This window comes from Lepisosteus oculatus, chromosome 8, assembly GCF_040954835.1.
Source record: "Lepisosteus oculatus isolate fLepOcu1 chromosome 8, fLepOcu1.hap2, whole genome shotgun sequence".
Classification (NCBI taxonomy): domain Eukaryota; kingdom Metazoa; phylum Chordata; class Actinopteri; order Semionotiformes; family Lepisosteidae; genus Lepisosteus; species Lepisosteus oculatus.
In genome coordinates, this window is record NC_090703.1 from 37,438,683 (window position 1) to 37,464,687 (window position 26,005).

The window sequence follows — 26,005 nt, forward strand, 5'->3', positions numbered from 1 at the left end:
TTGTATGTGGAAAAAGTATAATGAATTGAAACACAAAGTGAAGCACACATGCAAAATAAGACATGCAAACAAACTAGGGAGAAGAAGTAAAAGTTGTGTTTTTCTTTTTGGTTGTTAAACATAATACAGAAGGTTAAAATCAAATTTCTTTGGAGTTTCTAAGGCCAGGGGGGCCTTGGGAGCTCATTTAGATCCAAGCCTTCGTTTGTAGGATGTCTTCTGCAAGTACTGTGCTTTCCGTTTGTGACACTTATTGCTCTCACAACAACATTGTGACAATAACATTGTCTGAAATGTACTTCAGCAAAGCAGAAAATAACTGGAAAACAAAGTCCCATCTAAAAGTAATATCCAGTTCCTGCTTTTTGTTTTGGTCTTTTTCCTTAAACCTTCAGGCTGTTCATATTTGCCATTTAGGCCAGGAATTATTCTTGCCAGTCTGTTTTGAACCCTTTGCAGCAATATTATGTTGCAGTGCTGAAATACCCAAGATAGAATACAATATTCAATATGGGGTTTGACACTGTTTTGGGTTCTTACATGTCTAATGTTTTTACTTATGTTCATTTATATTCCACACATTTCACGGCACAGCATGTTAATCAATAAATTGATGTTCAATTTGTTCTGTTTCCTTTAAGAAAGCTGTGCAGTCATGCCTGATTTTCCCTTTTGTGCTCTTGTATTTTCATACAGGTAGTGTCAGGGACTCTTCTATTCCTTTGATTTAGTTGTTCATTAAATAAATAAAATTCAGGAAAGGGGAAGCAGAAGACAGTGCTTGGAAAATATTTGAGTTTAATTGGTATAACATTATATAATGATATGTCCATTATAAACTGATGTAGTTCAACACAGCACTTTTTTCCTGCAGTAGTAGACACTCAGAAATTATGGCCCAGTTTGTCAGTGAAAAAGCAGAAATATCCTGTCATGCAGAGCCTTAAGGCATCTGATTTTTTTTATTAATTTCATGTTGATTGAAAGGAGCTCATTTAGTTTATACAGTCCATTTAGTTATACGATGCTTTTATCCAAGACAACTCTGTTGCAACCATTTATACAAGTGGACATTTAAATTATTGCATCTTGCACAAGGGCAAAACTGCTGTGTTCCACCTGGATTTTGAACCCACAACATCCTTGTTACCCCTTGTTATACTGGCCAACAGCCATATCAACCTGCAGCTCACAACTGGCTGCCCGCTGAAGCAAAGCAGGTGTGAGCCTGGTCAGTACCTGGTTGGGAGAACTAGTGGACAAAAGTTAGTGCTGGAAGAGGTGTTAGAGGGCCAGTAGGGCGCACTCACCCTGCGGTCTGTGTTGGTCCTAATGCCCCAGTATAGTGACAGGGACACTATACTGTAAAAAGGTGCCATCCTTCAGATCAGACGTTAAACTCAGGTCCTGACTCTCTGTGGTCATTAAAAGTCCCAGGGTGTTTTTGTTGAAAAGGTTAGGGATGTTAGGTCCTGGCCAAATTTCCCATTGGACTTTACCAATCATGGCTTCCTAATAATCCCCATCTATGAATTGGCTTTCAACTCTGTTCTCCTCCCCACTGATAGCTAATGTGTGGTGAATGTACCGGTGCACTATGGCTGCCATCACATCATCCAATGCTGCATTGGTGTTGGAGCGGAGTCCCCATTACCTATAAAGTGCTTTGAGTGGAGTGTCCAGAAAAGCGCTATATAATTGTAAGGAATTATTATAATAATAATATTAACTCCAGAACCCTGACTGATACTCCACACTGCTGTCCTGCCCTTAATTGCCAAAACTTGCCAAACCAGCATGCCAGAAAACAAGCTAGATGCACTTGACAAGTAAATGGTCTTGTATGAAAGTCTGAAGGTTTGGGATAAAGGACAATAGTTATTTATCACTCCACTGCTTAATTCCATTTTCACATGTTAACAGGGCCTATGATATTGACACTTTCAGATTTTAGAAATACAATAACATATCATACACAGAGATTAAATGTTAGGCAGCCCAAATTGATACAGCCCTGTATAACCAAGTTAACCTGTATTTAAAGCCCAAGATCAGAATGAAAGGTAGGGCACCACTTGTGAAAATCATCTGCATGCTATTTTTTATATTTTCCTACACAATACTAACAATCCCACGCTGGGTAAAATATTATGCAAAAGACATTTTTTTCCTTCTGTGTTGCAGTGATCTTATTTATTGTTAAAAATGTAAGCAGTGACTTTGTATCTGCTTTCTAAAACAGAAAGTCTCAAATTTCTAAAAAAATATTTCTGAGCTTCCTCTTTGTCCTTTCAGTGTGTTTCATAAAATAAGTAATCTTAGTTGGTGACTTCTTTACCATCTCCACAGAATACCATTAGTTTCCCTGTCAGCTGTGACCTGTAAATGGAGAGAGTGACTGAGGAAACAGTTGATCTTTGCAAATGCCTCTGGTAATTAATTTCACTTCTGTTACTGGGCAGTGAACAAAAACATATTTACTTGGTTTTGTGTGTATTAAAAGATGGAAAACCTGCCATTCTAAAAGTGATGTGCTCTTAACTGCAACTACTAAGAGACATAGCGTGACTATTGTACGATTCTCTTTAATATAGTTTTGCTCTCTGGAATGAAGGTGATTGCTAATGAACAAGATGCTGCATTCATGGCAAATTAGTCGCCATAATCTCTTAAGAAGCTCTAGGCAGCATTCATTTCACACTGAAAGGGCAGACTGACACTTGACCATCTTTTAACTTGACATTATTAAACAGTAGTTATTATTATTATTATTATTATTATTATTATTATTATTATTATTATTAAACAGAATAAGATACAATATTGGACAAAATTGGTGCTCTATTTTTATCATTGGAAAGAGTGTTTGGCACATGAAGGAGTGTCAATATTTTCTCATTTTGGGATACATTGCTTAGTTATCTATATACAGTATTAGTGCTGCTGTCACACAGCTCTGGGATCCTGGGTTTTATTCTGCCCTGGATTGCCTTCTGTGTGGAGTTTGTTCTCTCAGTTTTCTTGGTTTTTCCCACCTCTCTAAGATGTACTGTAAGAAAAGCTTATAGTGTACAGTACCTCTGACCTGGAGCACAGTCATGTTGCATCGATCATGATGTGCACTGCTACAGTTTCCTACACATACTGTAGTGAAATAGAACTATATAAATAATGTCATGAGTTCCCCATTTCTTTATGATAGGAGGTGATCTGTATGTTTTGGAATGTTGGATGGAAATCCGTCCATCCATCCATTTTCTATCCTCTTCATCGAATTTGGGGTTGTGAGTGAGCTGGAGCCTATCCCAGCTCGCAACAGCAATCGGCATTAGACGGGAAACACCCTGCACTATTATGAAATCACTTGTGACATTCGTTTCTGGTTGAGACCTGATATACTGGTCCTCGGGTATTTTCCAGCCCCTGACACCAGGCGGTGCTAGGCAAGTGAAGCTGATAATTCAATTTTATTTAGCTGTTAATTTCCACCTGTGTTTTTGTAATGGGCCGTGTAGTGTAGACTGTAATCATGACAGTATTCTCCAGATCTTTTCATCTCCATGCTGCTAAAGAGTGTGATAAAAGTGTAGCAACGTAATTATTTGGTGAATTGCCTAAGACAGTACTTTGAACCTCATATGTTACATTGGTCAAATATATTGGTCCTGTGACTTGGATCTGTGACCCAGATGGTTCTCCGTCTATTAATGTATTACATAACGTTCAGTGGAAGAGTGTATCAGGTTTAATTGTGTAAATTTATTGTGACATCAATCCTCAGGACTCTCAGGATTGTTTAAGGTCTTCAAAACAAGGAACTAGGCTTGTGGTTTTGTGTGTCTCTTGTGCTATGTGTATTGGTTATTTGGAAATTTACCTGAGACAACATTTCAAATCTTCATCTTCAAACTTGAAGTACTGGTAATACTTTGAGTTGATTTTGTCATTGCGTGTTAAGGCTATGTAATATAATAATTTCTCATTCTCCATTTAAGACTCAAGAGTTTGATTGAGGTTCTTCCACGTGATTGAAAAAGTGCGATTCAAAAATGTATTTCATGATGAAGAAATTACCAAAGAAATCTACCATATAAAAATATAAAAAATATATTAAAAAAAAAAATAACAAACTGGCATTAAAAAACAACACTGCATTGATGACTGAAAAACACATTGGTCTCAAAAGGAAAGTTTGAAAATAGTTGTTAGCTGCTGTATTTAACCATTTCCATGCAGCCATTTGTATAGATTTTGTTAAAGCTTATTCTTCCAAAACTAACAATTTTGTCTGTACATTATTATGAAGAAGACTGATGTGTCTATAAAGAAAAGTTGTCACAAGGACATCTCTTATCCCATTGAACACCTTCACAAGGACATCTCTAATCCCCAGTGAACACCTCACCACTTTAATTTTTCTACAGCAACTGGTTAGTCATCTAAAGTCATCAACCTAAGATAAAAGTCAACACCCATAGCCCCTAATAAAGTTCAAAAGTCCCTGAAGAGTTAATATAAGTAATAAAATGCTAAATGAGGCTTCAAAATAGAATAGTCTTGAATTTTGTTGCCATGGCAATTGTAACTGTGGTGCGTTTTCTTTATTTTTACTTATCAGTGAAACGTAGGTCTGATGTTCACATTCCTGCAGAACACAGTTATGTGTCGTGCTCTAAACAAACCTTTTAACATCAAGTTACATAAATAACAGAAGGGGAACTCTAATGTAGGACTGAAAGAGAAAAATAATTCTGCCAGCATACTGTAGTATGTTCAAGCACTATTTACGTTTTCCATCATGAAAAGCAAGCCATGACTTTTACACATGTACTGTACTAATCTAGCAACTTCATCGAACACCTTTTTTTAAGTATCTAGAATAGTTTTTCCAGAAAATGTATATGACAGACAAATCACAGCACCACTTTATGAACAAAACACCCTCATAAAACTTTGTAAAATCAGAGTTTTAAAATAATGTTTAGCTGTGACTTACAAATGTTGAGTACAGCACCGAGTTGAAAATAAATTGTTGAATAGTGAATAGTGGGTGGTACAGTGACTATTAAGCTGTAGCCAATCTGTCTTGAGACTTCAGAAGCTCAAAATGCCGTTGTAAATCAGACCAAATGTCTACAGTACAAACCACTGATGCCTAGATGCCAGACCAGGAATGAGAAGGTTTTAGGTGCCTGAAATCAGAACCAAAATCAGTCCTTGACATTTAATTGCTACCTGCAGAAAAATGAATGTGTGACAAACTATTTGTAATATCTGACAATTCAGGGAAAAAGTTTTTATGTATAAATACTTTTTTTATGTATTCAATTTTTTAAATACAGAATAAAATAATTATTTTTAACAGTGCTACGATTAAAGAGGAACAGAATAAAGATTTTTATGCCATCAGTGTGGCTTGCAATCATATTTGCTTTGTGGTCCTACATTTAAAAAAATAGCTGTGTTTTCGAATCCTTCACAGCCATGTGTATACTTTGTGTGTTTAAATTAGTGAGGAAATGACTCAGTTTAACTAAGTAGAGAAGATGGTTCAGCTCATTCCATTTGTTTCTATTTTATAATGGTTGTAAATTTCCTCACTCGTTCGAGGTGAAAGCAATTTCTAAACATGAATGAAGTTAGCTGTGTTCTGTAAAAATTAAATGATGCTTAGAAAGAAAATAAATAGGGGAACTTAACAGTAGTTGCTTATCCAGGCTGAAAAAGTCATGAACAAAGTATTAGCTGTGAAAATGCTGTTGATTTCACTTGTTAAGAAACATAATGCATGAGAGAAGACATCTGGAAAATGGAGTGAGAAAGATTTCTATAATTTATTGTAAAGAAACTATGGGCATTCTGTTTGCTGGCTCTTGAAGTTATTCTAAAATGGAGTATTTTGTTATCATGTGGGTCCATCTCCATTTACACAGAACACTTCAACCTGCAAGGGAAAGACGGCATCTATCAGACATTGTATGTAGTTGACCAAACAAGTAAAAGAAAACCAGACTCATGAATCTCAAAAGTTATGGTCTGACAGGATTACACTGCTTTGATCATTTAAGACTAAGGGGAAATGGCCACTGTCTTCCCTCTATAGAGAATGTGCCCATTTTATCTGGCTATATGCTTCAGCAAGTCTGCAATCTGATGTTAATGACCTTGGAGGATAAAATCCGAAGCTTTTCTCCATTCTCAGGACAAGCCATGGATTCATTCTAACTCCTTCTGTATAGACTTTTGGTGATAGAGTTCATGCCTGTTCTACATCAAGTTTCTAAAAAGAAAATAAAGACTATTTCATGAGCGCAACAGCTGATTATTCATGCGTAAAAGAACTTGATCTTCGTAGTAGAGAAGAGAAAAGCAAAGTTGTTTGCCAATGATTTTCTAAATGTTTTAGTGTAACAGTCTCCATTACCTGTAAAGCGCTTTGAGTGGAGTATCCAGAAAAGCGCTATATAAGTGTAAGCAGTTGTTGTTGTTGTTGTTGTTGTTATTATTATTAACAAAGGTATGGTGTAAATTAGCTTTTCACAGCTGGTAAACCACACAATAAACTAAACTAATAGTTTTTGTAATACATTTTTAATCATGTCTGCAAATGCCATGTTCAAGATTACAACTAAAATATTTGTCTCAAATGTACGTTTTAAGCTCTCTATTAAAATATATCAGGTGTGGAATGTCGTTTTTTTTCCTGTGTAGTATTATTTCTGACAGCCTATTTGACATTTTTAGAGGATGCATTTAAGAATTTCAAATTCCAAGTCTATGAACTATTGAAGCCCCTTTTGTAGGCTGCTCTCTTAGGTGCACAATGCTTGAATCATTAAATGCATGACTTAAATTAACTTTCCCTGCCTCTTTATGTGTTTGCAGATTGGACAAAGGTAATGATGCATGGAAGGAACAGAACCAGGCAAAATTGATGGATGTTCTACAAGATAACAACCTTGTTGCGCAGGTCGAACACCCGACACAGACTAATGGGGTGAATGAGAATGGTAAGAAGCAATAAGCAGTAAATATAACATAGTGAATACAGTACATCCATGATATAAAGCTAAACATTGTGATTATTTACTGCCACTGCTAGTTCTGTTATGTTAAAGCTTCCCATAAGAAATCATTGTGGGGTTGCTTTCTGGCATGTTATTGGTACAGTGATCTCATGGCTTCAATGCAAAACTGATTTATGTTTTTAATATTCAATGATTTATGCAGTTGTGGTCAGGGACAAAGCACAATCCTGCAGCATGTTTACAAAATCCAGTTTATCCCAATGTGGAGAAAACCCAAACAAATGAGGTTGCATCTTTCCAATTTAACTTCTTTTCCAGTCAACATTTTTTCTCCTTATGTAGCAAAAAAAAAAATCAAAGCAAATTTCAGGGATTGTTTTGTTTTTGCAATGCAGTAGTTTTTTTTCACTGCCCATAGATCCTGACAATGAACAGAAAATTGGCCCCTAGTTTTTGGAGTGAGCATAAGTCAGAGATGCCTGAAAGAAGACTTACCGTATATCAGTTCAGCTCTGATTTGCATTATTAGTGAATGATTACCATGCCAAATGTCCACTGTATAAACTAGACCACTAGAGAAGCAAATAACTCTGTTATTTTTTGAGAAACAACACACTTGATTATACACTTCCTCAAGATACATTTGCATGTTCATAAATCTGTAACAGACACAGTTTATTTTTAAGATTTGCCGATAGTGTAACCATTTGACCTTACCTCTTTGTTGCAGCTTTTAAGAACAGATTGTTACCTTCATGTTCATAGATGCCAATTCCTCAATTAGAAGAAATCCTAGTGGAGGATTTTCAAAATGTGGCATTTATATGGAGATTTATATTGCTTTACTTAAAGTTTGCCATCTGTATCATAAATCATTAAAATGTAGTTTGTCTGGCACATAAAATTAAATCCTGATTTTTCTAGATTTAAACATAATGGAGCAGAACAATGTGAATTCTGGATAATGTTGTGAATTAAATTAGGTTTCCTTTCCTTGCCTTTGAGTTTTTTTTTGTGTATGATAATCAGGATCTGCTAATGTTTCAGTTAATGGGAAGATGACTGTACAGTGAGTACACTGAAAGCTGCAGTTTTGAAAAAGAATGTGTGCTTGTGATTTGATCTTCAAGGGGATGGCTGTTGCTATATTTTGCAGTGGTCTCCAAATCTACTCTCTAAGTTCTACAAAGCCTTCTGGTTTTTTGTTCCAGGTGAGTGGCTAGTGGCTAGAAAATGGCTGGATGTTACACAATAGTTAATAATCAATATGTAGCACATGTTAAGAGCTGAAAACAGTGAGTAAAACAGCTCAAATCAATCCTAATATTAAGTCAGTGAAATGTTCAGTTGTTAAAATAAGAGCTGGGATGGAGTAAATACCAGCAGGTGTTTAGTCCTCCAGGCCCAAGATTGGGAACCCCTGATCTAGCATTTGAATCAGACATCTTCAACTCTGGTTCTGGCAGGCCTCAGTCTTTCAGGATTTATAGGGATCTTCAGGAACTGGGTTCTCCCAAAGGGTAACTGCGATGCTATTTTTATATTTCGGGGTTAGAAAGAATCAGCATTGCTGAGTGCGTTTCAACCTACAATAAAAGTAAGATGTACACAGTAACTTGTATAACCTTCAATTTACATCGCAAAATAGCCGAAATTTCCAGGTATGCACAGCACCATGTTCTGCATTTCAGAATAAGGAAACAAGACTTCCGGTGACTTATGTGGCCCTATAACATTGTAAACAAGCAGACTTGTGAATTCATCTAATTTAATCCAATATAAATATTGCTTTTGATTTCAAGATGTTTTTGCCAACAAATACTACTTGTTAACTCTGCATGCGGATCACATTGTGAAATGTGCTGCATGACCTGTATTTAAATGCTCTTACATCACATTACATTAGTCTTTATGGAGACTAGTGAGGAGGAAGGGCCAAATCCTGTTGCAATTCGTGGAAACAGGGCAATGCGAGTTTGTGACAACATGGCTACTTACAGTACTTTCACAGAGTTCACAATGTTGTGCTTAATTTGAAATTTGTAATTTTGTTTCAAAGCATCAATTAATGTATTTTGTTACCAAGATTGATCTGAGAAATTGGGACTGCAGTTCACCTTTAACTGATCCAGTCAGCAAGGTGAATTCTGTGGGCCTGCATGGCAAGTTCAGTCCTAGGCCTGGGGAATGAAGTCACTTGTGGACTATGACTGGTATTCCCCAAGTGGTGGAACAGATTTGGCTCAGTGCTGCTGGGGCAGAACAGGGAGTGATGAACCAAAGCTTTTGAACCTGACGGCTTAGAATGACATCAGTGAGAGAAACAAAATCTTCTCCATTCTGCCCTGACTCTCCTGACAGGTGATTTCTGGCTTGCGGCATGATGAGCAACTACACATATAGGTCAGAAGCATTTGCTCATGTATCCTGTCCTTTTCCAGAGTGTTATAGAAATCAATATTGAAATACATTAAAATACTTAAAAATAAGCAGTTACTCAAAACTGGTTGGATATATTTACTGTATACTGTATGCCACCCAATATATAGTTGCCAATTCTATTTTTTTAAATAGTGCAAATCTTGACTGAGCTATTAACAGGACCAACTGAAGAAGTAAAAGTTCGATTGGATTAAAAATCAGACAGCTCCCCAGGATCAGGGTTGGAGATATAAGATTTAAGATTCAACACATGTACTGCATAAACTAATTGCAACAAACCGACTCAGAAATGAAAGCCTGTTAAACATTTTAGGTTATTTTGAGCACCAAAAGACACAGTGTTTTGTGAGCCAAAAAAATGCACAGAATTCAGGTTAGACAAGAATTGATTTTAGACTAGTTTCAAATGAATCATGCTGTCAGTCACATTCATTTCACTACCAACATCTAGTGTAGATGAGAAATAATTTATCCTATTCTACATTCAACACTGATCTCTTTCTGTTTTTCTGGTAAAACAATCTGTAGGGTTTTTTTTTTCCTGCCATGTTATTGTCAGTAGTTTCATTACAGTCATTGCAATGCAGTTAATAATAATAATAATAAAATTTCTGGACACTCCACTCAAAGCGCTTTACTGGTAATGGGGACTCCCCTCCATCACCACCAATGTGCAGCACACACCTAGATGATGCGACGGCAGCCATAATGCGCCAGATTGCTCACCACACATCAGCCATCAGTGTGGAGGAGAGCAGAGTAATGAAGCCAATTCATAGATGGGGATTATTAGGAGGCCATGGTAAGTAAATGCCAATGGGAAATGTGGCCAGGACACCAGGGTTACACCCCTACTTTTTTAGAGAAATGCCCTGGGATTTTTTATGACCACAGAGAGTCAGGACTTCGGTTTTACGTCTCATCCGAAGGACGGCACCCGTTTACATTTTAGTGTCTCCGTCACTATACTGGGGTATTAGGGCCCACATGGACCGCAGGGTGAGCGCCCCCTGCTGGCCCTACAAACACCTCTTCCAGCAGCAACCTTAGTTTTTCCCAGGATGTCTCCCATCCAGGTACTGACCAGGCTCACACCTACTTAGCTTCAGGGGGTTGCCAGTTGTGAGTTGCAGGGTGATATGGCTGCTTAATATGTTTAAAAAAATATTTAAAGATTTATGTTCAAGACTTCATAGTATTATAGGCAAATGAAAGCTTCAAAAAACTGCAAGGCAAATACATTTAGTTGTACAATGGAACGCTTGCTCAAATTGTTTTATTGGGATGTTTCTGTTCATTGTTGAATGTTTTCTTAGCCAATAAAATATAAATCAGTTTGAATTGACTGATTTTCATTTGGTTACTAAAGCTGCAGAATATATGATTCTACTGTATGTTATACTGTACATACTGTAAAAAGACTATTTGGTCCATCTTCCTTATTTAGTTTGTAGTAGCTCATTGTTCAATGAACCTTATCTACCAATTGGCTTCTACTGTATATCTTAAAACATCCATTTTCTAACTGGATCTAATCCAATAGTCACAGGGGAACCTATCTGGACTGTAGGAGGAAACCTGAGCACCCAGAGGAAACCCATACAAGCACAGTGAGAACATACAAACTCCACATAGACCACCCCAGGTGTGGGGTGTCGGTGTAGCACCCCAGTGTGTAAATGAACTTGGGGGCCCCTGTATGTTTCTAGAGCACCAGTATTTTTTTGTAAGGCGGTGGCCCAAACTGGACACAATGTTCCTGTAGGACCGTTGTCTCATAAGCCTTTCAGAACATAGGCATATAAGAATTTCAAAGTCCACCCACAGTTTAAATTGCTCTATGCAGTTTCAACAGAGAAGGAAACCCTTAAACATTTGCCAGTTGCAAGATAAGAATCTCTGTGTTTTCCTTCATTTCTTGTGTACATATTTTTAGTATCGGCCATCAATAATGTGAAAGTGTATTCTGAGAACCTTAAAATTAGAATATCATTGTGCTTTTAAATAGGGTAATTCATGATTAAAGCTGCAGTTTATTAACTTTTTAGACTGATATGGAGCAAACGTTATTATTTAGGAGATTAAAATGCTGTTAATTTCCTTAGCCCATGAATTGCTATAGCTTGTTAATAAGTATAACCTGTGAATTTGCATATAGTTGGACATTTTCATTGCCCTGTTTCAATGCGAATACATAGTTCAATCCACATCAGGTTATATTGGTGGATATCACACTTTATTATTTAGATTAACGGATACTTCCACCCTGTCACTGTTTGAAGGATTTAGCTTCAGAGATGCAGTATGGCTGGCACATTGGTTCTCAGCACCAGCTACCTCCTGTGTACAGTAAATGTGCTTTGAATTTAAGTTAAGTCTTAAACACAATGAAATTCCAAAACAAAACATTTCTTTTCTTGGGTCTTTGTTTTATTAATGACATTTTAGGTTATACTTTGCATTTACTTTGTCAGGACCTCTCAGGATTTTGAAACCTTGATCACATCTCCCTGAAATCACCTCTTGTTCACTGTTTTTTGAAGTGGAATGCCTTTGGCTGCTGTGGTTCCCAGTGTTGGAGATAGGTACTTTGACTGGGTTATTATGCTGTGCATTAGTATCCAAAGATGTGATGTCCAAACTGCTATTAGTAGTGATGGAGTGATGGTCAGTACCTGCTATATCAAGTACTTTTCCTGAAGCCACACATCAAATGTTTAAATGAAGGCTCATACTTTCCATTGTTGGTGGCTGGAAATCATGGAATGGAATGGGAAATTAAGTCTGGGGAGTGACTGTGCATAAGGAAGAAAGAGAGCAAAGGGTGCAAACAGACAAAAAGAATCATGGACTTTTTTAGCATACTAAACAGTTAAGATGTGTCACAAGATTCTAACAAGCTCACATAGAGAGATCAAAATCTTGAAGTAACTTGTCTGATATTTGTGTGTAAAAGAGATTGCACATCACATTAAAATAGCTACTATTTTAAGAGTCACAGGGTAGTCCACGTTTCTCCCATAGCAGAGAGACATTGGAAAAAATGTGTATTGAGATAGGTAAGCTTTAGAATGGAAGATTATTCGATTTTAGCCCATTAGTAATAGTGCCAGCCTACTGCCTAACATACATTTGTGCAAATATTAATTGCACAAATTAATCTAAGGAAGTAGGCTGGGATTATATCTTATCTCTCAAGTCACACAATGTTTTTCTCAAAGACCTCATAACTGTAAAACTTGGCAGGGGCCCCTTTTCTGTCCATGATCCCATCCATGCATGATTTTTTATTTTATCAAAACGTGAGTATAGATTTAAAACTAGTTTAAGTAAATGTTTGGTTTTAGAGAAGAGAAGAGTTTGCACAATCACTTTATCTGGTAGCAGTAGAAGACAGGAGCATTTTTAAGGAACAATACAACATATGATTACAGGCAGGTACAGTATTTATCAGCTCTGTCACCTGGGACACACATCCATGAGCACACAACAATGGTGGAAAATTATCAGGAGATTCTTCCTGTTGAGACAAAATGGAAATGCATTGTTTAAGAATATAAAAATACAAATGCCGCAATACAGTATATTGTCTGCTGGTGGTAGTGCTTAAAGGGGAACTGCAGTCCCAGTTTCCAGACTGGTTATTACTGTACATCTCGATAACAAAACAAATTTGACAGTATGGGACATTTGGACAAATATAGATCTAATCACAAAGCTGTAAACGTTGTGAAAGTACTGTAAGGTCGCCATGTTGTCGCTTACTGCCGGTCTCGCCATGGGTGAGAGCCAGAGTTCGAGAGAATTGTAACTTAAACCTATCCTTCCTGCTCACTAGTCGATGTAATGCCTAATGTAATGAGAGCGAATAAGTACAGGTTGTGCAGCACACATCGCCGCAGAAATGTTCCAACGTGATCTGCATGCAGAGGTAACAAGTAATTAGTATTAGCTGGCAAAACTGTCTCAAAGTCTGGAGCAATATTTCTATTGGATTAAAAGAAATGTATTCACAAGCCTACTTGTTTACAATGTAATAGGGACATTTCACATCATTTTGTTGATTCAGTTTGTGAATTGCAGACAATGACAGCAATAAGGCGCTATGCATACCTGGAAATTTCTTCTCTTTGTGATGGAAATTGGAGGTTTTCCAAGTTGCTGTGTACATTTTTCTGTGATTGAGGTTTGAAATGCACTCATCAATGCCAATTCTTTCTAACCCCCGACATATAAAATAGTAGTTGTAATGTTATGTTAGACCAGCTGCAATTGAAACTGCAGTTGAAAAAATAGGAAAAATGCCCTGTGATAGACTGGTGCCTGTCCAGGGCATAGTCCTGCATTATGCCCTGTGATAGACTGGAACACTGGGTGGCAATGGAAAAATGTATACATGCCTACTACATTAACTTAAGTGACTTTTCATTGTTTAAACATTAATATATTGTATATCAGATTATTATTTAAGCATCTATTTTCATAACCTATGCAAACTGAAACTGCCATGTACCTCTGATGAAATGTAGTTTAATTCTAATTAAATTTCCAATCACTTGAACTCATTGGTTCTGGTAGAATTGGCCCTCATGTGTCTGCCATCCCATCCAGGATGTGTCCTGCCTTGTGCTCATGCTAGGATAGGCTCCTGCTCCCCTGCGACCTTTTATTGGATGAATTGGTTAGAAAATGGATTGATGGATTTGGATTTAATGCTGGTGGTTTTGTTTCCTTAGGACAGTGTATGTAGTTTATCAACATGACATATTTGTTTCATTGTGATTGCTGCATACTGCTGACAGAACTGTTAAAAAGTGGTTCATCCGATATTAAAAATCTGTCTGATAATGCCAGCGTGATCACTGACTGCTTATTAGTTTTAGAAGACAGCTTTAACAGTCAGGAAATTCCTTGAAAGTGTGTATAATAGAATTAAAGAAAGAATAAAAATTACAAAGATGTTAGAACTGGGAACATATTGTTAATGAAAGTAAAAATATAATGTATATAATAGCATTAATGACTTATGAGTAAGGTTTTTCTTGGCCTTAGGTGCCTTGGATAAGTTAAAAGGCCCATCGTTGTGCCCGTTTATCATTATAACTTAATTGTACTGGAGTCAGACTGTAGCTGTGTAAATTAGGAAGGTCTTCAAGGGAGAAGAAGAAATGCTTGTACATGGTTAAAATGGCTGCTATTGAATAAACATGATATTGAAAGGTACCGCTGAACCATATTTATAGCGGCTCTTTTAAATAGAAAAACTGTCATTTACTGAATCATGACTATACATTCACATTATCTAAGCTCGAAAAACGTAATGCTCAACCTAAACTATAGAGAAAAAAAACTAAATGTCGATTGTATAAGTATTCAGACCTGTGAACTCATTATTTGGTGAAAGCAACCTTCAACCATTGAAAGTTTCAAACCTTTTTGCAGTGAAACATTGTCTGTGTGCAATGGATCATTGTCCTACTGAAAGTTGCATTTTCAGTTTAAGGTCTTCAGGATACAGAAATAGGGTTTCTCTCTAATATTGTCCGGTATTCTTTTCCATCCATTCATAACAAGCTTTCTATTCCCTGCTGAGGAAAAGCACTTCAATAGTATGATGTTCCAACCACCAAGCTTGATAGTAGAGATGAGGTTGAGTGGGTGATGCATTGTTTCGGGTTTGCACCAGATGAAATGCTTTGCAATTACACCAGAAATGCCCACAAACCCATATGAGTTGGGTTTGCCAGAATTTTGTGGAGTGACCAACAGGATATTGTTGACACATGGACATCTTTTCTCCCATCGCTGCCACCGTAGCTACCACCGTACCTCTTTCAGATTTGTCCTTGGTTTCACAGTGGCATCTGTCACCAGTTTCCTCCTTTCATGACTGCTTGGTTTAGAGACACAGTCTGAACTAGGCAGTTTCTGGGTTGTTCAATGTAATTTCCTTTTCTTTTAGATTAAGTTGGCTGTGCTCACCAGAATATTCAGAGACTTCATTTTCCTGTTCTCCTGATCTTTGCTTTTCAATGACTAAGGCCCTTACTTGCTTTGAAAGCTTCTTAGACATCATAGTATTGTTTAGTATTTGCTTGGTCACATCTTACCAATGAACTTCACATAGACAGGTCTTTTTTATTCTGAAATCGTGAAAACCACTATTGTTGTACACACAGGTCAATCAACTAATTTTGTTGCTCCTAAAACTAAATTAATTTAGGTTTGCCACAGCATAGGGATTGAATGAGTTTTCCATCTGTCTCTCATATAATCCTTTTTATGCAGTAAATGTGTGGAGAAGATTGTATATCTAACAAATATTAATTGCAACATCAAAGTGTCAAGACTGCAAGCATTAAAGAAACAAAATATAAAAACTGTGCCAGGGTCTGAATATGTTTGCATTATATGATGTATGTATCGTTGTAAGGACATATTACCATTTCACACTATTTTCTAATCAAATCAACACCACTAACTAAAGTGATGTGTGCTGCTCTATGGTAAGAAGTGATGTTCACAGGTGTTCGCTTTAAAACACAAACCCACAAGTAGATTTTAGCAAGTAAGACTATTCTTCATTCAAAGATGTGGTCTTCCGGCACAATAAACCCCTGAGGTTATGGTACCCTACTCCCAAAGCAAATCAAGCCATCACCATTCATAAGTCATTATTAACAGACTTATTTTGCGCATACATAATCCCAGCCTTACAATATGAAGAAAAATATGTGCCAGTGTATAGATTTCTTTACGGATCTTGGCATGCTGAGGTAGCAGCAGGCACAGCGGCAGAGCTCATTTACATGACGCCTAACCACAGTTCCCTGCTGACAGCTGGTTCAGAAGTACAGAAAGCTTAAGCCTTGTATATCGCAATCAGAAACCTCAGAAGATTCTTTTTTGCATTTGATTTACATGGAAATTAAGTTTTTCTTCAGTGATTCGGTACACTGTAGTCAGATTAAAATGATACAAAAACAAGGTATTTGAGCTGTAGCTCACACCGTGAAGTGCAATATATCACATCATCGTGTTATTTGAATTAAAGCAACATGTTCATATCCTTTCACTTGACCTGGAAGGTCTTTTGTTGTTAGGATCAGCTTGTTTATCTAAGCAAGGAAAAAATATATACAGTGTATTCAACTCTGTTTATGTCACTGAAATGGTTAATAATGCACAATAATTCTATTCTATTCTAAAATTCTATAACTTAAACACTTTGCTGTGTCTATTGCAGCAGGTCCTTTACTGCATTCTTAGTGAACTTAAACTGAAAATGGAATATTACATTATTCCTTGACTTAAAATAGACTATGAACCTATCTAATTTTAAATGTATTCACATAAATTCCTATAAATCTTATAAATTCAGTTGAATTCTGTTAGATGTTTTCAGTAATGCTGAAAGACTAAGACTGACATGCAGTTTGAACCCATCACTGAATTAGGAACTCAGTGAAACGATTAGGAACGATTCCCATTGTCACTGTTTAACAAGTATGCAGAAGTTTCGTTTAAAAAATCGCATTCTAGTATATGTTCTTAAGTGTTGACCATGTGTGAGTACTTCATTTATTTGATGGGTTCATTGCTGCTGCTGCTGCTGCTGCTGCTGAGTTAGTTAAATAACTTCTCTTAAATGCAAGTGAAGTAGTTACTGTTCTTCATATAATTGCATTTTTGATGTAGGCACATGTTTGTGTGCTTGCAGATTGTGACTATATAAAAAAATTAACCCCTCTATTAAACTAGCAATGCTGGAGTTTTGTAAAATAATAAAAAAATGATTTTCTTTTTCTGATATGTGGTTTTATTTCAGAAATATCAGAAACAGTGATATCCATTAGTTGTCCTACTGATGGATATCATGAGTAAGACCATATTTTGTGGTGAAACCACCACAGTGCTGTTAATTGTTGCATGACTGTGCATTTAAAAAGGCACTTACCTTCAGCTTTGAGTACTCTACTCAAAATCTGTTTCTCTCAGGGTAAACTATGTGAAACCCTCTTTACCTCTTTCTGATCCCTTTAAAACATTTCATTGCTGTCTCGTGAGAAACAAGGTGATAGCCACCGTGCTTAAACCTTTTAATAATTTTAGAATGATATTTTATGACCATCAAGTATTTAATCTTCCTTCAGTCTAGTGTAGCTGAAGTGAGACTAAAAGTTTACTTCTGTTGATTAACATATTGCCATTGCCAAGCTATTGGACTGCCCAGAATGGCGCATGTGAAACTATTTTCACTGTCAGTGCTTTTCCTAACCATAGTTGTGGATTATCATGTCTTTCACGGAGAATTTAGAAGTTGAATAGTGGCAAATGACATCAGCATGTGACTTCATTGATTACAGATAAGCAAGTGTCCATTAGTGTTTCCACAGGTTTGATAAAGAAATCCTCACTCTGCTTTCTTCAGTTACTGTTACAATTACATTATATTGTATGCCATTGTGAAAGAGTTAAAATAAGAACGTGAAGGAGCGTTCAGATTTTTCTTTCGCAACACTCCCCAACCCCCCAGTTTAAATTACTCTTTAGTTGGCCAACCTAGAGTGCCAGAATGGTTTCAACACATTAATGGGGGGTGAGATTATTCAGATGATTGGCCACGATTGTTTGATTTGACCTTCCAGTTTATTTGAATTGTGGTTTAAAACTTGGCTTTACTTTCAGCTTTGATTGTGGAGAGACATGTATAGCTGTGGAAATCTGAAGACAGGTGTCTATCCATTGATCTATCAGCCAGTTAACAAAGAGGTGAAGAAGGATTCATTTTTGCTTCAGAAAGAACATCCCGGCACAGCCCTAGCCCTCATCTCAGGGAACAGGTTGACATTTGCTCATTTGCATTTTGATGCAGTTGGCGAACAGTGAGTCTGAACTAAGATTCAGATGAAGGAGGAAAGGGAGCCTCTATAAAGCAGTGTTGTGTTCCAGCCAAAGTGTGAAAGCAGAAGCTGTGCTCAGATCGCAGGAGCCAGGTTCCCATTTTGCCCCACCACACCAAAAGTCCATATACATCTTCAAAAACGGTGGAAATACACTGATATGTTTTGCATTCAAATGTTTCTGTATTGTTTGCTCTTCACTATTTTGTTACACGTTCTTGTTGCATTTGAAGGGGAAAAAAAAAGCAATAGGATACCATGACAAGAGATTGCAAGGGAATTCATTCAGGAATCCAAAACCTTCAATTGTTTTAACAAAGCCAAACCCAAGGCACTCCTTAAATCTCAACAATATAAAGAAGACATGGAATTTCATAACAGCTGGATTGGGCACTGAAAACAGGAAGCTGCTCTTCACACACACAGTTGGGTGTCGGGAACAAACCACCAAGCCAAGTTATTCTGCAATAGCAAAAGATAGAAATTGAGATTCTAGGACCAAACAGCTACCAAGCTATCACCTAAGTTGGAAAAATGACCTCCTGATATTTGTACCTTTTCTTTGTTATTTTCTTATTAACTAAATAGATGAAGATGAACATGTTTTTTTATATATTTACTTTTATTTTTAAACATATAATTAGCTTCTTATTATATAGGTACACTTTACTCTTTGCACGCTTTTCCTAGGAGGAGGAGGAGGATGATAATAAAAAGAAGAAAAATATTCTGACAATTATAAAACTAGATAGGAATTGATGTATTTTCTTCTTCTATTAATATGTAATTCATTTCTGATTTTATGCATTATCATTATATGTTAATGATATTGTAATTCCATAATATAATAAACATTTTTAAAAGAAGAATAAAAAGGAGAATGCAACATGTATTTGAGTAGAAGATTCTTTTTCAACCATTCTTTTAAAATTGTAATTAGCCCTTATTCTTTCTTGTGAAGGTACATTTGGAATCACATATTTTTAATCTCTTAAAAATCACTACTCCTGTTCTTCCTTTTTGGAGTGTGTTCTTTTTCACTCCTCTTTGCCTGATGGTTACACTGTTACTCTATGATACACTAAACGTCTTTACATCCAGTTACACCAATTTCTTTATGACGTACTGCATAATTGTGTCTGTATATTTTGTATGAATTATCTTGAAAGTGCTCTGTGACAACTTGTTGCTCAAGGTTCTATACAAAAAAAAATCAAATTGAATTATGCTAAGAAAATGGATGGATGGATTGGTGTAATGATTGGAACAGTGGCATAGTGGTCAGCATTGCCCTGGGTTCAATTCCTGGGGTGCTATCTGTGTTTGAGGGGGTTTCCTTTAGGTGCTCTAGTTTCCTTCCATTCATGCTGGTAGGTGAATTGGCTTTTGGGAAAACTGGCCCTGATGTGTATTTGTGTCTATGTGTGCCCAAACTGATGTCCATTCCAGGATGTACATCACCTTGAGCCTGTTGCTGTCTGAGATGGGCTCTGTCATCCTGTGATCCTGAATTGGATACAATGGTTACAAAAATGTATGGATTAATTGCTTTATGCCAAAAACGTGCACTTATTACAACCATCCCCTATTTTACACACATCACACATCAAGCAAGGGAGGAACAGATATTTAATTTAAGCAGGTTTCAAGATCAGCCTTATGATTGTGAAGTGGCTGTAGTTAAAATGTTACCATATCGTGGTGAAAAGCACAGCAGTTAGTAGTGTTAGGTTCCCACTAGGATTAGAACACATACCTACATTTACTATTTTTTGTTAATGGACATATCTGAATACAAGTTTGTAACATAAAAAAACATTAACACTTAATAAAACAGGGTGAAATTGGGGTTGATGGGGATGGAGATGGAAAAAAGATTTTCAAAATTTCCAAATTGTTTTTTTTTCCCCTAAAAGGATGAAGGAATTTTAAATTTTAAAATTTTAAAACGGAGTGTGAAAATGATTTACTTTCTGAGCAAAGTACTGTGGGTAATAGGCTGACCTTTTCTTAAAATTATGTCAGTTCTTAACACAAGGCAAGTACTTCAGTGCACAAACGTAAGAAATGTGAATATACACATCAGGATAGTGATCAAGGACTGAGGAGCCATTGACTCAATAGGGAACCTTCAGAGTCTTTTCTCAGAATGACTTTACATACAGTATAATTGGTAGAAAACCTATTATATTGCTAGAAGTTTTTTGAGCAATTAATGTTAGTTGGAAAATTGCCTAGTGAGTAAGATTCTTTGTTACTAAGAGAATCAGAAAAGTTACTACTTGTTATATTTATATAAAATTAAAAATAGACATAAAAGCCTGTTTCTATTTTTGATGCACATAGCATAACTATTCTTTCTTTCCTAATCTTGTCAGTTCCATTGCTGAATAACAAGTGGAAGAATCTCCTTTTCACTGTTTCATAAACATTCTTTGAATTCGTGTTGTTCTGCTAGCATTAGAGACAAAACGTACAAGTGAGTAAGTGCTAGATTAGATGAATAGCTTGTGATTTATTTCCAGAAATAAGTGACAACTGTTGTCTTTAGCAATCCCCATCACAGAATCTCTGGAGATCTCTTGGCCCTACATATCTGTATTCTCAGATGCTGTAAGATTCAATCCATACCTTATCAATAAAATACTTAAGGGGGAGAATTAGGGTAAAATAATAAGATGGAGTTTAGAGGGTCTCTGTGAACTTTTACATACTTTTTCTGCTGACACTGTAGTATTTTATAAGGTGGACATACAGAACTGGTTTGAAATGGAATGGAACTACAATGGAAGAACACTGGACAAAAGAGCTACTATGTAATTCTGTACTGTGTTATATAGGAACGTGTGCTACGAAACTAAGTAACCTATCGTATTTAAAGAAGTTATCTTTGGCAAATGGGGAAGAGGAAGATGAGCGTGATCTTGGAATATGGCCGATCTGATAATCACAGGTAAGCTTGATAGATAACAGAAAAATATTTAAGGACTGTTCAAGTTTAATCGCTTTGAGAAAAATGCAGTCACTATGTCTATGTGTTCCACTCCCATGCGCATGAAATAAACTTTTTAACTTCTGAGATGGACTCCTGACTGTCTTTTGAGGAGAAGTGAAAACGTTCTTCAACTATGGTGATGCAGAAGGGAAAATTGATATTTCAAGATGACTTTTCCTTAAGGATTAAAGGAATGCTCAATTCTAATCATGAGCACAGAAAGAAAGCAGAATCAAAGGAGCAGAATCTCAGCTTACAGAACGGCTTGGTGGTTAGCTGTGTGACTTCAGCTATCCAAAAACCCAGCACCAGCTCAAGTGTTCAAATAGCAGTGTATGTGAAGAACGTGTGTCTGTGTTCTGAATGTTATGTTTGTAACCCATCCCACCCCCCCCATCTCCAACTGGACCATCAGTTCTTTTTGACAAGTCTCCCTCTGAACAAATAGACCTAATTCTTCTGAATGCTCAGAGGATAATAGGAGATTCCAATCTTCGCAGAAATTATTCCTGTGCACAGAGCTCAAAGCAGCTCTACTTCAAACTGTGGTGTATAAATTCAGTACAGTTCAGCTCCCAAGTTACATTTCAGACTGACCATGATAGATTTGCCTCATCTCATCTTTGGTATAAAACCCTATACACAGAAATTATAGATATTTTTAAGACAAATGCTACAAGAATCTTTGTATGGCCAAAGGCTCCTTCTGAAAGTGTGTAGCATATAGGAGACACTAAAGTATTCTGTGTTTATCAGCAATGACCAATTAGCAACAGCATATACACTCACAATTACACAAAAACATTACTGACAGTTGGCATGTCATTAGGATTATGGCGTATGTTGGTGGTCTTCAGAGTTCTTTGCTTTCAAATATTATCCCAGGCCAAGTGTTAGCCACTATATCACCCCAAAACTCACAACTGGCAACCCACTGAAGTTAGGGAAGTGTGAGCCTGGTCAGCACCTTGTTGGGAGCTCCCGGGAAAAATTTAGGTTGCTGCTGGAAGAAGTGGGGCCAGTAAGAGGCCCTCACCCTGCGGTTTGTGTGAATTCTAATTCCCCAGTATAGTGATGGAGGCACTATACTTTAAAAAAGATGCCATGCTTCAGATGAAACTTAAAACCGGGGACCTGTCTCTCTGTGGTCATTAAAAGTCCCAGGACATTTCTTGAAAAGAGCAGGGGTGTTATCCTGGCATCCTGGCCAAATATCCAATTGGCCTTTATCAATTGTGGTCTCCTAATAATCCCCATGTATGAATTGACTTCATCAATCTGTTCTCCTCCTTTTTGCTGTATGTTCTGCATATACTTCAGTGTGCATGGTATAATGCCCACTTGAGAGAGAAAGGCTGGGTTTACATGCAAAAAGAACAATCAATTGTCTTGTTTTTGACATGTTGTACTTTTGCCATCTAGAAGAGAATTAGTTTAAATGCCATACACCCAGTGAAAGTGAAGTGCCCTTAATAAAGTGTAGAAGGTCAAATGTAAGACTTCCAAGGCAGCCATGTATAGTCATGTGTCCTCATTTGTGTCTGGAACAGTATCTGTAGTACTTATAGTGTGATTGTGTACCCTTCTGTTGTTGTTTGTCAACTTCTTTTCTGTTTCTGCTATTTGTCAACCTTCTGGACTTGTCATCAGGGGAACGGTAGGAGATGGCCTTACTAATCGAACTGCTGTTTGTTGTTTCCCCCATGGCTGGCTTTTCTCCACCATCAGCTTTGCAAATTTTGTCAAACTGGGATTCTGTTCTTTTCACCAGCATGCTAATGTGAAGCCTTTATCGGACTGGGGATAGGACTGCTTGGAGAATCTTTCTATCTTTACAATGGACTCTCCCCTTTCTCCCATACTTTTTTTGTCTTGTCAGTACTGTTGAAAAGCTGAGCAGAGGTCTGATGAGTTCAGATAAGCTGACTTGCCTGATCTCACTACCTTTTTCCATTGTTCTTATGAGTTCCCCTTTTGTAGATCTTTTTTTATATATTTTTTAATTGAGTTATTAATGATTTTAGTACTTTACAATCCATCCAATTTTGAGTCACTGATTATTTACCAACATGGCCTACCATGACACACAAACAGTGATTTAGTGAGGAGCATTGGGAGGCACCATAGCGCAGTGATTAGCATTAAGACCTGGGTTCAGTTCCGAACCAGGTGTGCTCTCTGTATGGTTTCTTCCAGCAGTCCAAAAAGTACTAGTAATTAAATTGGCTTCTGGGAAAATTGGTCCTACTTTGAATATGTGTCTGCCTTGCTATGGACTGGCGTCTCATCTAGGGTGTGTCCACCCTTGCACCTGTTGCTTCCTAGGAGAGACTCCAGCTCCTCCGCAACCCTGAACTGGAAGAAGAAGTTAGAAAATGGATGGAGGAGCAGTGGATTTCTTACTAATAACACCATATGGTAGGATCTAGAAGAAGCAGTAAGACATGAATACACTAGCTGACTTAATGTCCAATCAGTTCCAGCAACACGGCCAATTTCACACCACTACTGTGGGAACCTGGAGTGCATTTTTATACTTCTTCAGGTTGTAGTTTGGGATTCTGAACACTTGGTTGTGTATTTTTGCAACATGTTCACAGGACTACAGTATATTCATTCAGCCAAGATATGTGATCTGATCTGATCTGAGACACAGTTAGTGGTATGGACACGTCTTTATTTGCTAAATTAAATCTTGGGAAATTCAATAAATATGCAAAAACAATTTAGAATCTGTTCTCGCCTTTATTTTTCTTGCATGGTCACATCACAGGTTCCAGGTCATAGGTAACTTAACCTGGTTCTGTTGGGTTCAAAATGTTTAAACAAACTTGCCCTTACCACCTGGAAATAGACATAACCGATGTCTCGGCTGCATCCAACAGCCCCATATAATAATAATAATTATTGCTTACACTTATATAGCGCTTTTCTGGACACTCAAAGCGCTTTACAGGTAATGGGGACTCCCCTCCACCACCACCAGTATGCAGCATCCACCTTGATGATGTGACGGCAGCCATAGTGTGCCAGAATGCGCACCACACACAGGAGAGCAGAGTAATGAAGCCAATTCATAGATGGGGATTATTAGGAGGCCATTATTGGGCCAATGGGAAATTTACTATTTTCCCATTTCAAGAAACACCCTGAGATTTTTCATGACCATAGAGAGTCAGGAGCTCGGTTTTACATCTCATCTGAAAGACGGCGCCTGTTTACAGTATAGTATTCCCGTCACTTTACTGGGGCATTAGGACCCACATGGGCCCACACGGGCCCCCTGCCCCACTAACACCTCTTCCAGAGGCAACCTTAGTTTTTCCCAGGAGGTCTCCCATCCAGGTACTGACCAGGCTCACACCTGCTTAGCTTCAGTGGGTTGCCAGTTGTGAGTTGCAGAGTGATATGGCTGCTGGCCATATTTGCTCTTAGTACTTTAGTTGATTGAGCAATCTAAGAGAATGATATTGAGCTGTTCCATATTTTCTCACCTTTTTATTGATGGACTTCGCTGTGCTTTGAGGTATATTCAATGCCTTGGAAATTTTCCTATATCCTTGCCCTGACTGGTATTTTTCAAGAACCTTGTCTCGGATCTGCTTGGAATGTTCCTTGGTCTTCATGGTGTAGTGTTTCCTTGGAATTGCACTAAGTAGGGAAGCTCCCAGCCACAGATGTATTTAATCTGAAATCATGCGAAACACCTCAACTGCACACAGGTGGACTCCAGTCAAGTAATTATGTGACTTGGAGAAGAGAGTTGGTTACTTTAGTGGTAATTTAGTGTGTCAAAGCAAGGGGGTGAATACAGTACTTATGCATTAAATTATTTTCTGTTTTTTATTTTTAATTTATTTAGTAAAATGCATTTTTTTTACTTTGACATTGTAGAGTACTTTGTGTTGATGAGTGGCACACATTCTCAGTTAAATACACCATGGTTCCATGCTGTTACACAATAAAATGTGGAAAAAGTCCAAGGGGGGTGTAGACTTTCTATAAGCACTGTATATAAAAATAATAATTCCTTTGCTTTTATTCCACAAATCAATAGCATACCTGCGTTATTGTATATATTGTTTATGCAGGAAAAAGATAATTAGTGTTATTTGTTTTTACAAGGGGAGTCTGGCAAGACGGTGGCAGCAGTGGATTAATTTTTGTGATCACATGTTCTTGTAACTTCTGTCATTGTTAATGAATGTTCCAAGTTCTTGGCAATTAATTTTTCCTTATTTACGTAGGTGGCTGAAGAAAAAAAAATCTTGCTGTGACAGGTTTGGCAGTGAGAACGAATCTTATTTATAGCACAAGAACCATGCTAATGATTTCATTAACCACTGGCAGTATGATGTGTGGCTAGTAGGCGTTCGCTGGACTTCCATCCAGGCATCTGTATTCTATAGGTCCAAGGGATACTAGTCTCTCCTATTCAGGTTTTTTAATTCTTTCAAGGAAGGGAGATGTGATGCATAAATATGTTACTGAATTTTAAGAGAAAGGATCACGGATAGGGAAAATATCTATCTGCTATGCAGCACAATATCATCTTAGAGTAGAGATTTCTGCACATAAATATGGGAGAAATTCATGATAAGAAGTGAAAATTCCTAACCTTCCTAAGCTCATGTGGC

The 26,005-nt window shown here is 37.2% G+C and overlaps 1 protein-coding gene across 6 annotated transcripts in view; it reads left to right on the top strand.

Annotated features, from left to right (window-relative positions):
* The window catches only part of nexmifb (neurite extension and migration factor b), a 169,997-nt gene that overhangs the window by 115,116 nt on the left and 28,876 nt on the right, over nucleotides 1-26,005 (top strand). For 5 of the 6 annotated variants that reach the window (XM_069193435.1, XM_015351071.2, XM_069193434.1 and 2 more), the window contains one exon: nucleotides 6,886-7,010. In XM_069193435.1, coding sequence (XP_069049536.1) covers nucleotides 6,935-7,010 — 76 coding nt within the window. In that variant the 5' untranslated portion in view covers nucleotides 6,886-6,934. Of the gene's footprint in view, nucleotides 1-6,885; nucleotides 7,011-23,687; nucleotides 23,787-26,005 lie in introns of those variants that run through there. The other variant, XM_015351072.2, reaches the window with a different exon arrangement.